The 14,895-nt window shown below is 38.3% G+C and overlaps 1 protein-coding gene and 1 pseudogene across 3 annotated transcripts; both read left to right on the forward strand.

The window, feature by feature from the left end:
- Positions 1-330: 330 nt before the first annotated feature.
- LOC106975595 (cilia- and flagella-associated protein 44-like) lies at positions 331-5,055 on the forward strand (annotated as a pseudogene).
- Positions 5,056-8,715: 3,660 nt separating this feature from the next.
- DNAJC19 (DnaJ heat shock protein family (Hsp40) member C19) lies at positions 8,716-13,367 on the forward strand. Of its 3 annotated transcripts, none has more exons than XM_027061368.2 (7): positions 8,716-8,894; positions 9,391-9,502; positions 9,734-9,785; positions 9,865-9,938; positions 11,013-11,092; positions 11,644-11,714; positions 13,205-13,367. In XM_027061368.2, the coding sequence occupies exons 2-7, from the start codon at positions 9,428-9,430 to the stop codon at positions 13,273-13,275; spliced, it is 423 nt and encodes a 140-aa protein (XP_026917169.1). In that variant the 5' UTR covers positions 8,716-8,894; positions 9,391-9,427; the 3' UTR covers positions 13,276-13,367. The 3 variants fall into 3 exon arrangements, with proteins under 3 accessions (XP_026917169.1, XP_014928390.1, XP_014928396.1); XM_015072904.3 differs by having other exon boundaries at positions 8,717-8,894; positions 9,394-9,502; XM_015072910.3 differs by lacking the exon at positions 9,391-9,502 and having other exon boundaries at positions 8,723-8,894.
- The last annotated feature ends 1,528 nt before the right edge of the window (positions 13,368-14,895 follow it).

Raw genomic sequence — 14,895 nt, forward strand, 5'->3', positions numbered from 1 at the left:
CAGCATTTTACACACTTCTCCACTCAACACTTTCTTCATTTGACTTCCAGGACACCACACTCACCTGGTTTCTGGTCACCCTTTAGAGTCTAACTTTCTGGTTCTTCCTCATCTCCCTGAATTCCAAACACAGAGGATCCACAAAACAGCCCTTATTCCTCTTTCTCTCTCCACTTAGGCAATCAATGATTTCATCTGTTCCTTGGCCTTGAAGACTATCTCTGGGCTGATGACTCTCAGACCTCTCTCTTGACATCAGACTTATACATCCAAAAGCCTATGTGAAAACATTCTTTATATACCTAATTGATATCTAAATTCAAATTCAACATGAAAAAAGTTCCCCAGCTTGTTCTTCCTGAAGTCTTTCTGGTCCCATCCAGTGGCAACTCAATCCTTCCAGCTGCTCAAGCCTACACTTTTGGAGTCACTGTTGACTCCTTTCTTTTTCTCACACACTACATTTCCTCCATCAGCAAAATCTATCAGTTCTTTCTTCAAAACATAAGCAGGAGTCCAGCCCTCCTTTCCATTTCCACTGCTACCATCATCTCCTACTTGAATTATTTCAGTAGCTTCTTAGAACAGTCACCACCCATGTTAGAGACAGACAGAAAGCATAGCCAAATGGAGTAACTGGGGAGAATTTTATAAAGGAACTATTTACAAAGGTATCAACAGGATTAAGAGAAACTCAAAATGATGGCCAAAGTGTCTGCGTCTAATAAGGCCACTGGGGCCTTATTAGTAGTAGTAGTCACTACTACTCTTAGACTTGAAGGAGCAAGGAGTGGGAATAACACACATATGTTCACATGCAAACACACACATACGACAATACGACAGAAACTGTATTCTTCAGTGGACAAACTCAGTCAGCCTGTGGCAACCACTAGGTATGAAGATGGAGAAATGTACATCATTAACTGACTGTCCTCCTACCTTCTCATCTTCTGATCATGGACATAAATGAACCCCAAGCCAGAATCCAAGAGAGCTTCCTAACTTCGTGCGTTCCTCTGGGATATAGAGCAGAATGGAAAATGACAGAGAAGGGATCTGTAGGGAAAAACAATATATCTGGCAAAATATCCTCATCTGCAAAACAGAAATAAGTATTACTGTCATGAAGTAAAGTGAAATAATCTACATAAAGAATATAGCACAATGTCTAGCACATAGGTTTTAGGGAAAAACAATCTTATTTGCCTGGTATCATATTTCCAAGTGTGGAATTTTATGGAGCTATGCTTTCCACACTTCCTATCATGACCAATTAATGGGCTGTAAACTTCATGGGTTTTCCAAGCATTTTTTTCTAAGAAACAGAAATGACCAGCATACATCTCATGAAGTAAGGATAAATATTGTCTCAAAAACATTCATTTCAATTAAATTCAATTTAAATACACATAAAATTCAAACTCAAAATAATACCTAGGACTCAGAATGTTTTTTCTCCTTCCATTTGGGAGCTACTGAAGCCTTGGCTATCTCACCCCTCACTTATCTCATGACCACTACTTCCTGGAACTGCTCTTTTGTAATCTAGGATTTTGCTAGCAAAACATCTTTGGCTCAGATGAAATTCAAAGAGGTATTGCCCTGGCTTAGGTACCCCAACTGGTAAGCTACACTGGAAGACATATTATTTTAGTATTTAAAGATGGAGTTGTTCAAATTCTTGAACTCTGCGATCCAAAAGGCCTCACAATTTTGCAGAAAGGAAGAAAATTTCAAATGCAGATATTCATTTGAAATGGTTTTTCAAATCCTATATTGCTTGTGTCACTGTTTTACCTTATGAACATGATGGAGAAATTCTAGCTACAGGGAATAAACACCAAACTGTCTTCTTTGAGGTAGAAAAAGATTATAAGCTAATCGATTATGTTACTATTCTTGGACCTGTTTGCCAATTAATATGGGCTTTGACCTCCCATCCTGAAAGTACTTTACTGATTATCTGTGAAACGGCTATGCTCTTGAAACTCTATTTCCAACCATTAAGGAGGAAGGGGAAGATAGTGATGTAGTTTCCTATGAAATCAAAGACACGTGCATAAAATGTTTCCATTCCTCAGGTGTCAAATCTAAGATTCTGTGATTAACAGAAACAGAAAAGAGAAATAAATAAAAGGAGCCAGAAGAGAAAGAAATGAAAGAAAGGAGGAAACGGACAGCAGCAGAGATGAGAGAAGATGGAGAAAAGGATTTCCAGGGCAAAAAGGAGGAAGAGAAACCATTACCTGAAATCTTTATTCCATCAATTCCCTGTCACATCCTCTATGGATTTTACTCTGAGCCAGGGAAGTTCTAGGCTTTTTTGGGAGGGTATGATTCTGGTTTTCTATATCATTGTGAGTTCCCCCCATATGACAAAAGTAGTGATATCACAGAAAAGAAAGATGAACTTGTTGATTTTCATCTTCTTGAAGATACAGAAGATAATACCATCCAAACTATCACTTTCAGCATTAACCAAGATATGATGTTTTTTGGAATGCAAATGCAATGCAAATTGCTCAAAACAGAGCAATTCAAGTCTATATCCTAAATCAGAAAAATCCTTCACTGACAACTATGGTGGACTACTGGCACTTCAATATGCATGACAATATGCATGGATGGATTAAAGGCATCTATCCTAGCTTGATGACCATTTCTTGGTGACTACTGGAATAGATAATAATATTTTTGCTTTCACCATTTTTTCTGAATTTGAGCTAAAGAAAGCCATCAAAGCCCAAGTGCTGTTGCTCAGGTTTGGAACTGAAGCAGAGCCAATTACAGAAGATATTGAAGATCCCAAAGCCTACAGTATTGAGAACGCCAGAAGAAAAAGAGAACATGATAAGTTAATGAAAGAAGTGAAAGAAATAAAGGTGGGAGGAAAGAACAACTCAAAGCTTTGAGGAAAAAAATTTGGAAACTCCTAGAAATGAATGAATAATTACCAAAGCGAGGCATCTAAGTGGCTCAGTCATTTGAGCATCTGACTCTTGATTTTGGCCCAGGTCATGATCTTAGGGTCATGGGATTGAGCCCCATGTCAGGCTCTGCACTAAGCACAGAGCCTGCCTAACATTCTTTCTCTCTCTCCTTCTCTCTCGCAAACAAACAAACAAAATTAAAAAAAAAAAATTACCAAAGCATACACAATTTAAACGAACAGATTTTGATCTAGATTCCAAAATTCATGCCAAGATTGACAGCTTATAAAATTCAACAAGTGGGAAAGGAATTTGCTTCGGAAGAAGAGAAACATCAACTTGGCTTCATGAAGCTACAGAACAGATTTCGTGATTCATTGTAAAGTGATACTATTGGGGAGCCTGGGTGGCTCAGCTGATTAAGCATCCGACCTCAGCTCAGGTTGGGATCTTGCAGTTTGTGGGTTTAAGCCCCACATCGGGCTCTATGCTTACAACTCGAAGTCCGGAGCCTGCTTCAGATTCTGTCTCCTTTCTCTCTGCCCTTCCATGTTTGCACTCTGTCTCTCTCTCTCTCTCTCAAAACTGAATAAACATTAAAAAAAAATTAAGAAAAAAAAGCAAGTGATACTATTGTGGTTCATGCCATACAAAGTGATCACAAGTATCTTCCTATAGGTTTGTGAAGCCCTCTAAGTACTCCAAGTCCAAATGAGTAAGTCAGTCAAAGAGAAGAACAAGTAAATTGGAGAGGTTTGAAAAAGGGAGCTGGAAGAAAGGGTGGCCAGAAACATACAGGTGGGATTATTAGTGTGCTGGAAGAATCGATTACAGAAAAAAGGAAGAAATGTCGGCATAAAACCCTAAGTGAAATTATAGTGGAAAATCAAATTGAGAAAAGGAGGAAATATATAAAAACTGAAAGGGCCCAATTTAAGATTCAGCAGTGAAAAAAAAAGAATGGAAGAAACCATACAACAGTAAATCTTATGATGACTATGAAGATCCCAAAGATGCTCAAACCATCAAAGAGGCCCAGTTGTAACACGGCAGACTTCCATCTGAAGACAGCCTCAGACTATAAGATACCTGAGCACATGAGAATAAACACTGTGAAGAAGAAAGAGAAACTGGGACACCCAGACTCCATGGTCCATTCAAAGAAAATGCACATGAACAAGTGCATCCTCTCTCTTCAAGACCTTAAAGTGGCTGTCATCAAAGAAATACAGTGCCTGGTACAAGAACTGAAGAGCATTCAGTCGATTCTTCCCCACATATCCCAGCATATTCCTAGTCCCCACATGCCCCAGATACACCCAGGAGAAGTTCCAGAAAAGATATTTCAATATGATGAGGAAATGCTCCTAGTTTAAGCAACAGTAAATGAAGAGTCAAGATGAAAAGGCTCCCTGAAGTGGAACAGGCAGCATCTGCAGGCCCAGGTGGAGGATTCCAGGTACAGGAAAACTTAACAAAGAATGTTGGGAGAGGTATAAACAGCTTATCCAAAAAGAGAAAGATGGTAAAACTATAAGCAGAATAGAAGAAATAGTTTGTCAACTAACGATCGGAAAGTTTGGCGGTATGATATACCTAGAAGTCCTTCAGACGGTTTCTGTGAATACAACGCTTGGAGAGCTAAAGATCAAGAAACTTTGAAAGGAATTACTGAATGCAAAAGAAGATGTGGTAGGAAAAGCTTGCTCAAGTGTGATGGGAGCTGATGACAAAGACCAAGGAACACACTGAAAAGCTTCATCAGATGAATGATTTATGTATCGAAAAGAAGGAACTTGAATCTCGGTTGAATACCTAAAGAACTACCAGGGCACTGCCTTCCAGGGCCCTAGGAAAGCAGACATTGTGGCAAAAGAAAAGGTCACAGAACTGATCCAAGTCCAGGCAGAAAGGATTTGGGTCTTAAAGGAAGAGGTTTCTTTTACTTCAGAAAGGTGATCTCATCCTCTCACCCATTCAGCCTCCACAAGAGAATAAGATGAAGCCCGTATGCATTGTCTCTAAGTATGCCTTTTTCTCAAATCCATCCAGGATTTCTGACATAGAACTGACCAGAAGTTGTTTCCTTGTCTCCTACAACAATCCTATTATTTTAAAGTAAACTTATCTAAAAGTCTAAGACCAGATCCAGTCATACAGTTTTAATAATTTTTCTCCAACTTGGTTACCTTAGAACTGACTGAAGCACTTAACATCTATTTCCTATTGAACTGAATCATTTTTGATCTGTTTGGAACCCAGCGGATTGAATATGGAGTCTCAGAAGGCTGTACCTCAAAATTGCAAGAAAGCATCTGTAATACATCGTGTCTTAGTAAATTTGTCTCTTGGTTATCGGAATTTTTAGCCATTGGCAAGACAAACTATCATTCAGCAATCTGTGAGAAAACTTGTTTTCCAATGCTTGGAAAATAAACTCTGAAGTCAAGTGTTCTCTGAGAGGACAAAAAGTAAAAGCACAAACTATTCTGCCAACATTATCTTAGAATAAGAAATGCAAATTAGAATTCAGACATGGTTAACTTCACAGAGCAGTTATTTAAGGGTTCAGGATGCAGGAAACACAGAGCAGTTTGCTTTGGACTGGCAGAAATCAGGAGACTACCCAGTTTCCTGAATCACCTCTGGTTTCAGCAAATTACTCAGCTCTGAATGGAGTAGTGTGTTTTACAAAATGGTCAATAAGGAGGCTTTTCTCTGAAGATGTTTGCAGCTCTACCAGTATTCTAGGTATTTCCATAGTTTCTCATGTCCTATGCCATTTTCTTTCAGGTTCTAGTAGAGTCATTTACTGTTTTTGATATAGATCCAGAAGAAATGGTAGGTTACATTGCCCTGAGAGATCATCTCTAACAATCACTTTTGATTGTGCATAACATTTTTTTTAAGTTTATTTATTTATTTTGAGAGAGAGAGAGAGAGAGAGAGAGGGAGAGAGAGAAGGGGGGAGCATGAGTGAGCGAGCATGAGTGGGGGAGGGGCAGAAAGAGAGGGGGAGAGAGAATCCCAAGTAGCCTCCTCGCTGACAGAGCCAATGCAAAGCTCAATCTAAGAACCATAAGATCAAAAAAAAAAAAAACAAAAAACAAAAAACAAAAACCATAAGATCATGACCTCAGCCAAAATCAAGAGTCAGATGCTTAAGTGACTGAGTCACCCAGGCGCCCCATGATTGTGCATAACATTTTAACTAATTTGAAAGTGTCCTTTTCGTTTGGAGGTTAAGTGCTCATGGGAATTCATGGCTGTACCCACTTATGGTCCCACTGATATTTGGATTCCTATTAGTAATAGAACAGAGCAATTTAGATTCAGAGCTCTAATATTGGTCCATATTAATGAGCTACTCCACTGAGCTGTCCCAGAGTATAAACTGATTGCTGAGAAGGAAAGGTGAAGAAGCTAATATTGAATCAATGCAGAAAGTGACTCAGCAATGTCAAGTCTTCCTAACCTGATGAGGTTGCTGATCTATGCCCCAAATTAGATAGGACTTGTTTCTTCTCATAGATTTTTTTCATATTCCTAATTAAGAGGTCTGAATAGTTCGGACCTATTACCATAAGTCTCTGGTATAGGAGCTTCTATACTGGAGAACATCCTTCACCTGCTTTTTCTGTTGTATGCCCTAAACTATGTGTGCCTTTCAAGCATTTTAAAAAATGTGTCAGTCATTAAAATAAACAAATAAACAAATAAATAGATACATACATACACACACACACATTAAATTCAGTGCATATTTGTGTGTGCATGTGTGTGTGTGTTCAAGTATGTATTTGTATGTATTCTCTGTAATGTAAAATGTAGCTCTTACTAAGAGATCATAGTCTCAAAGTATTTGAAAGGCACAATGCAAGAACACTTTATCCACTCTCATCTCTCACTTATTCTTCCCCAAGAAGTTACTTACCTGACTAGCAAATTTGGGAAAAAAAATTGACCAGAGTCCTTTCTCATTCTCTTGTCCCTACAAGCTCCCTCTTTTGTCTTCTCTTACTCTCTGTAGTAGACAAAATAATGGCCCCCAAGATATCAGGTCCTAAAATCAGGAACCTGTAAACAATACCTTATATGGCAACATCTCTGCAGCTATGAATAAGGATTTTGAGATGCAGATATTATCCTCGATTATAGGATTGGACCCTAAATGCAACTGTTGCATCCTTTAAAAGGGAGGAAGAGGAGATTCTATACATAAAGTCAATCTGAAGACAGAGTAGAGAGAGATTTCAAGATACTGACCTTCCCTGAAGATCGAAGTGATGCAGTCACAAGTCAAGGAATGCTGGCGGTCATTAGAAGTTAGAAGAAGCAAGGAATGATTATCCATTCTTCAGTTGCTGGAAATTTCAAAAGATTAATTTTAAAGGTTCTTTCCATGCCCTTAGTGTGAAAAGATTACCAGACTTATATCTATGAGTGAGGTGAGATATCCTGAGAATTGGGAAGGCTCTGCACATCAACTTGTACTTCAACATGCCTCATAATAATAATGGCCAATACACTGAGTAATAATTACATGCAGAACATACCATGTACATAATTCGGTGAGGTGTGCATCATTACCCTTGTTTTACAAATGAGAAAACTCAGAGTCACAAATAACTTATCCAAAGTCCTACAACTAATGACAGAACTAGGTTGTACATCTACTTTGATTTGCCTCCAAAAACAGAGCCCTGTCCACTTCAACTTCAAGTGTCTCTCTGTGTTACCTATCCTTGGTTTCCTGAGACTGGGCTTCTGTATGTTAACCTGTTCCTCAAGCAAGCTGTATGCTGCAGTTTGTACATACAAAAATATACATAATAAGAAATTCTTTACATATTACATAACAAGAAATTTTGTTCACAAGAAATGGCATTACAAAAATATCAGGGTTAGAAGAGTTCTTAAAGATCCAAATAGCGAATCTTTTTACAGAAAGGGAAAACAAGGCCAACAAATTTGCATACATGTCTAATATGCAACCAGCTAATCAAAGCAAATTTCCTTGCAATGTAAGCAAATTTTTAATACTTTGTAAATTCTAAGTGGAAAGTAACTCCAAACTTACTTGATCATCCAAACACTGTAAAACTTCGATTAATGTCTCCGTTACTTTTCTCTTCCCAAGCATATATGTAGGGCTATATGAAGCTGATGCCTTGTAATGGCAAAACCACCCCTACTTTTTGAGGGGTTGTGGGGATTTGGGGATCCCATGATCAGAATACTAACTGTATTTAAAGTGGTAATCCCACTTCACAAAACAAACCCCAAATATTCCCACAAGGTCCCATCAAGTCACAAATTAAAATTCTTTTAAATATGAGAATGCTACCGAGCACCCCTGAAACACAGTGTGGTTTGTTGTTTTAGTTTTCTGGGACATATTCTCGTTTGCTATACTGGCATTGCTACATATTTATTTGGCTTCAGGTGGAACTGTTACTGCACATTTAGGAATATTCATTACCCTCGACAATCATAAACGAAATAAACGGTGAATGCATGTGCTGAGAAGGGAGGAAAAACGTTCTGAGTAAGGCTACACAGTATTTGTTCACGCCCTGTTGCACCAATACCTTTCCCCACAGGAATTTCCAAACACCTCCGGCCAGGTAGCAAAGGGCAAAACACAGAAAAGCCCCAGCTTTGAGCCCAGTAAGGAGGCCATCCGCCCACCCATCAGCCAATCTGAAGCCGTATTCCGCACCTGCCCACTGCTTGAGCGACCTTTCCCCTACGGCCCGCTGCGGTCCCCTTTTACGACAGTTTTCCGGCCTAATTTGCGGCCGCTACTGCCGTATTTCCTGGGCACCTGTGTCTGAGCGGTTTGTGCCTGCTCGTGTCCGCGTCGCTCTCTGGTAGGGGCGTGAAATTTTGTGGCTGCGGCATTTGGTCTGGAATGAACCGCGCTCTCGGTGGAGGCCGGGGAGCCGAGCCAGAGCCATGGTGAGTGCGGTTTTCTGGTCCCCTGGGCGATCTCGGGCCCAGGCCACAATCTCAACTCGTGACCTGGGAGGAGGGGAGCCGAGGTTGTCTCCCCAGTGAGACTCTGAAGATGTAGGGCCCCGAAGAGTCGCACCCTCTAGGACACAGAGCTGCTGGCACAGCTCTCTAGGGCCTTTGTGTTCTACTATGGCCTTTGTGCAGGGGGCCGCAGTCCCTGGTCCATTGTCTCCGAGGCTGAGAGATTAGTGGAAACGCGTTTGATTAGATCTGCCCTTCCGCAAACATCCTAACAGTACCTTCTCTACTTTGCTCTTTTTCCTTGGCTCTTGCCGATAAATCTCTTCTCGGTTCCTGAACACATTTGGGCGTCGGTTCTGTGGTCGAGAGAGGCCCCAGTGCCGAAGGCACTCTGAAAAGCGAGTCTAGTGAAGTCCACATTTAACGTTGAGATGCGTTATCAGAATTCTACAGTGACCTTAAACAGTTCTTTCTCTAGCAGAAATTTTATTTCCATTATTCTTGATTGAACTTGAATGTGGCCTCATTTGCCCGGAGATGCAAAAGACGTTTTCAAAGGGAGGGAAATCATTCTTTTCACTGCTGTAAAGGTAAATATGCAAGTCGGCTCGCCCTTCCCTTTCACAGTGAAAATCCAGTATCTCTACAATGAATTGGACATAAAAGTCCTTTTAAAGGGCCATTGGGTAGGATATTTTCATCCTAAAAGTTGTTTCTCCCTTTGAAATAAAACTTGTGATGAGGTGGAATGGGAGAATGGGTACCATAGAGAAGGGTGATAATTAAAAGAAGTAAATATTTACTCTGCTTCCCTTTACCAGGCCAGTACAGTGGTAGCAGTTGGACTGACCATTGCTGCTGCAGGATTTGCAGGTTTGTTTATGGTTTCGAAGTGGAAATGAAGCAGGGAAAGTTGGAGACTTTTTAATTATTTTGTTGCTTTTGTTTTTAGGCCGTTATGTTTTGCAAGCCATGAAACATATGGAGCCTCAAGTAAAACAAGTTTTTCAAAGTCTACCAAAATCTGTAAGACTTACTAAACATTTTTGCTAATTCTTTGCTGTGTTATGAAGCCCAGAGTCACATTTGAAGAGGGTAAATTTCCAAACATCCATGAAGCTCTTAAGAGATTACTTTGGGCCCCTTCTCTTGCTTCCCGCAAGAAGGGTTCTGAGCTTTGTAATGTTGTTACCCTGAAAAAAATCAAAATGTTTTGTGTGACAGAATTGGGGCTGAGGGATTAACACAATTCTGGTACCATGAAAATCAATTCTACTTCATTGTGTAGATATTATTAACTCCAGCATCATTTGTCCACAAATTCTTGCCTTCCCTCATCTGCTCTACATCACAAAAACACAGGAATCTAGGAATCTGAAGTGATCCATTCTTAACTGTGTGGCCCTGGCATTCTCTAATCGATACTTGGATATCAGTGGAATTAAGTAGGCTATAGAGTATGACTGGATATGAATGTCACACCTTCCATGGTCACAGTTCAGAATGAAATTGGCTGTGGCAGCCTGTTGAGTATTTATTTTTATTGTTGTGATTGAATGTGAGAGAATAGAGTGATGGTAGGCTTTACCAATATGATCTCTGACATAACAAGGTCAGAAGAGCTGGTAGCATAATTTTCTCGATACTTAGTCTTGTTTTAGTAGTTGCCTTGACCCTCAAAATACCCTTGACTCACTCATCTGAAAACATCTCCAAATCCTTTTCTTGAGGCACTTGTTTTTCTAAAACATATAATCATATTCTTACATCAAATTTTTATCTGTAACACAGCTAACTTGGAATAATCTTCCTGTTATTCCCAGAACTGGCTTTGAGGCACTGTTGTTTTGTCTTACATTTTTAAGACAGTTTTTCTGGGGGGAAAAAAAAATATGGATGTTTAACAATCATTAAAGTATTTGCTGCTACTTACAAAGCTAAAATACCATAGGAGTTGCAGTTAAAATTCTCTGAAGTCTTAATTTTTCTGTTTCTAGGAACAGTTATCAAAATTAAACTTTCAGTTTTTCAGTTATCAACTTTAATAAACATTCAGTTTATTCTAATAACCCATTTTTACGAATGCATTTCCTCTTTCAGGCTTTCAGTGGTGGCTATTATAGAGGTGGGTTTGAACCTAAAATGACAAAACGAGAAGCAGCATTAATACTAGGCGTAAGGTAAATAATTTCTAATATTTGTAATATTTTTCTACAATTCTAGAGCTATGAGCAAACATAAAAAGATCTTTTGTTAAGAGTTATAATAGTTGTATACATTTTTAAGATCTAAACACTCCCTACAAGTTCATTGAGAAGGCACTCTGGTACATAAGCACTCAATTCATTGAAAGGCTTTTAAACAGATAATTGCAGTGCTCAGTGTTGTTCTCTAGAACGCTTTTTTTTTTTTTTTTTTTTTTGTGGTGAAATTCTGCCTTCATTTCCAGATACTTAAACATGTTTTACCTTTCAGTAAAAGGGTTTTTAGGATTATCAAGTTCAACTAATTTTTTAAGAATGTCTTATTTTTCTAAGGAGCGGTTTAGTTCCTTGATTCAGAATATTCATCTTCCTTATGTGATATGAAAGAGGTTCCTAAACCACTTCTCATATTGTTTTGATGACTTGACTCCAGCTTCACAGCATCTTTAATTGGCTTTTATATACAATTTTTTGATGTGATCCAGACGTAGTCTGAAGTAAACTATACCTTTTCCTTTTTAAATTAGCCCTACTGCCAATAAAGGAAAAATAAGAGATGCCCATAGACGAATTATGCTTTTAAATCACCCAGACAAGGGTAAGTACCTGTTAAATTCTTACACATTTTAAAGTGACTAGTTGTTACTAGTGGAGTAATTTCATATTTAATTCTTGGCTATTACAAGGGAAATGCTTAAATCTGTGTGTAAGCACTGTTGCCCAGGCTGGATCCGTTTTCCAGTGTCTTAAAAGAATCCTGAGTGAAAAAATTTATAGAATAATGACCATGTCATTTGAAAGTAGGGGTAAGCATTAACAATGTTTTCAGATCTTAAGTAGTGATAAAATGTGACTTCTAAATACTATTAATACTACTGTTTTTTGGGGGGGAGGGGGGGACATATTCTTAAAAGAAATGTTAAGTTTCAGTTAAACTAAAAATTTAATTTTTTCTATCCATTTAGACCTTTGAACTATAGGTTTCCTAGTTAGAAACCTATAGGATATATTTCTCTCTGATACATGTCTAAGCAGCCTTGGCTGTGTTCAAAGAAAGCAAATAATTATTTAGGAATACCAAAATAGAGACCACAAAATACATGTTCCAGTGCACAAATCTTTTTACTTTCGTAGGATAGGCCTTTCATTAAGAGCGTTTTGAGTTTAAACTTGGTTGTGATTGTTTTTATCTGACTGTAGTAGCCTCCTTTAACGAAATTTAGCTTGCATTAACTGGGGGGGCTTCTGACTCAAGTATAGTATGGTGCCTGTAACATTGCATTTCTACCAAGCTTCTTACTGGGATGCTGATGCTTGCTGGTCTGAGAATCACACTTTGAGAATCATTGCTCCAGCAGAGTAGTAGGAAAGCACCTGCAGATAACATCATGAAGGCACAATTAGTAACATGAAAAGAGAAAAACTGTGAAGGATAGAAAAGGAGTGCAAATCATAGTGGGGTCTTTCCAACAAAGCTCAGAAACCTCTGAGAACATCATGTTTTCAAAATAACATAGTACAATAAATTCATGTTCATTTACAACTTATAATCATCATAAATAGGTAACATACACCATTTCAAGGTCACATGTGGAGGTGTTTTTAATCCTATTTGTCAAGTTTAAGTTTTTAAAGGTGCCATTTTTGTGGAAATATTCCTCATGTGATTTCGTTTACTGTTGATCATACATATTACCATACATTTGGTGATCTGGTTGCAGTGTCCTCATTATTTTCTGCTAATTCCACCTATCAGATGAGCATAGGGATCCTTGAAGAGAATAGGTTTTCACCAAGCAGAAATTAAGAAGCCATATTATAACTACTCCTTTTGGGGCGCCTGGGGAGCTCAGTCGATTAAGCAGCTGACTTCAGCTCAGGTCATGATTTTGCGGTTCGTGGGTTTGAGCCCCGCGTTGGGCTCTGTGCTGACACCTCAGAGCCTGGAGCCTGTTTCTGATTCTGTGACTCCCTCCCTCTCTCTCTCCCCCTCCCCCACTCCGGCTGTGTTTCTCTCTCTCAAAAATAAATATTAAAAAAAAATTTTTTTTAATAAAATAACTATTCCTTTTTTCTTTCTTCCTATAGGAGGATCTCCTTATATAGCAGCCAAAATCAATGAAGCTAAAGATTTACTAGAAGGTCAAGCTAAAAAATGAAGTAAATGTGTGAATTTTAAGTTCTTGTTAGTTTATGTATATGCGTGCTAGCTTTTTATAATAAAAGGCCTCAAAGCTACAAATTTTAAAAATGATTTAGCACAAGCTAAACCAAAGCTTGGGTATAAGTTTCTTTGAATTTGAGGATTTTAAATCAGATGATAAAATATTTGGAGATTTAACACTTAGTAATTATGGATAAATGCATACCATCTGAATAGAAATATTTTTCATTATTCATTTAGCAAGTAATTTCTTACCCACTTCAAGGCAAAATGAATGTGACAGTCTGACTTTGAAAGGGCTCCCAATCTAATGGGATGCTGATAAACTGGTAATTAAAATACAGCGGGGATAGGGGCACATGGATGGCTCAGTCTGTTAAGCATCTGACTTCAGCTCAGGTCATGATCTCACAGCTGTGAGATCAGGCCCCACATAGGACTCTGCACTGGGCATGAAGTCTGCTTAAGATTCTCTCTCTCCCTCCCTCTCCCAGGCTCACACACGTGCATACACGTGCATTCTCAAAAAACAAAAACAGAAACAGTGGGGTATTAGGATGGCAAGAATTCACACAGGTTTGTTATAGGAGGGATTCATCTTATTGTGAGAAAAGGCTGTTCACAGTTCAGAAAACTGACCCCACTGCTTGTAACCTTAAATTTTAAAAATGAATTTAGGTACATCTTTGACCTAAGAAATATATCTAACTATATTATTGACAATTTAGATTTCATACATTAAAAACTATACCGCTGTAAGATGTTAGAATATAGGTCTTGTTTTTAATCAAGAAAATAATTACACTGTATTGAACTAGCCACTTAAAGAAATGGAAGAAATATATATATATATATATGCATAATAAAGTTTTGCATTTGCTGTAACCAAGGTTAACCATAATTAGTAAAACTAAAATGAAATGCTCTCAGTTATCAAAATACTCAGCTTGGACTACTGGAGAATTTATACTCCTATTTAAATGATATTTGAGGGTAAAATGGCTATTGGCCTAAACTTCAAACCTAGGGATCTTAACCACAAGACCTGTATAAAACATATGAAGTAAATAAGTAGTCTGTGGCCACCACTGGAAATACTATCTTTAGCTCTAAAATGGTAATTTATACTACCTATCATCTAAACCTTTAAGTCATCTTAAAGTTCCTAATTGTCAGTGGAGAACACAAGACCTTCAAGGTCAAAATGGTGGAAGGCAATCATATTTAGTGTTGGAATGTGTTTACCTGCGCTTCAGAGTTGGGTTAGACCTGCTCTAGGTTTATTTCCCATCCTGTTTCCTTGTTTAAAATCTGATCGAGTCCACTTGTTAAGATTTAGAGTATGAGAAAGCACCAGTTTACAGCAGCCATGGGTGTTACATATGAGACGTCTTTTTTAGTAAAGAGGTATGAAGGTAGTTTGTGATTCAAAGTAGTTATGTTCTAGAAGTTACTGAAACACTGAATTTAACAAACATCGAACCATTTGTTCATACCTCTGAACTTCTGGGTCCCATTTTTATCAACCAGTCAATATATAACCTTGTTTTATGTGTGCTTCTATTTAAAGACATCTTATTCATGTTGTTGATTCATTAACATTAAACTTGTAGTC

This window comes from Acinonyx jubatus, chromosome C2 (genome assembly GCF_027475565.1).
Source record: "Acinonyx jubatus isolate Ajub_Pintada_27869175 chromosome C2, VMU_Ajub_asm_v1.0, whole genome shotgun sequence".
NCBI lineage: Eukaryota > Metazoa > Chordata > Mammalia > Carnivora > Felidae > Acinonyx > Acinonyx jubatus.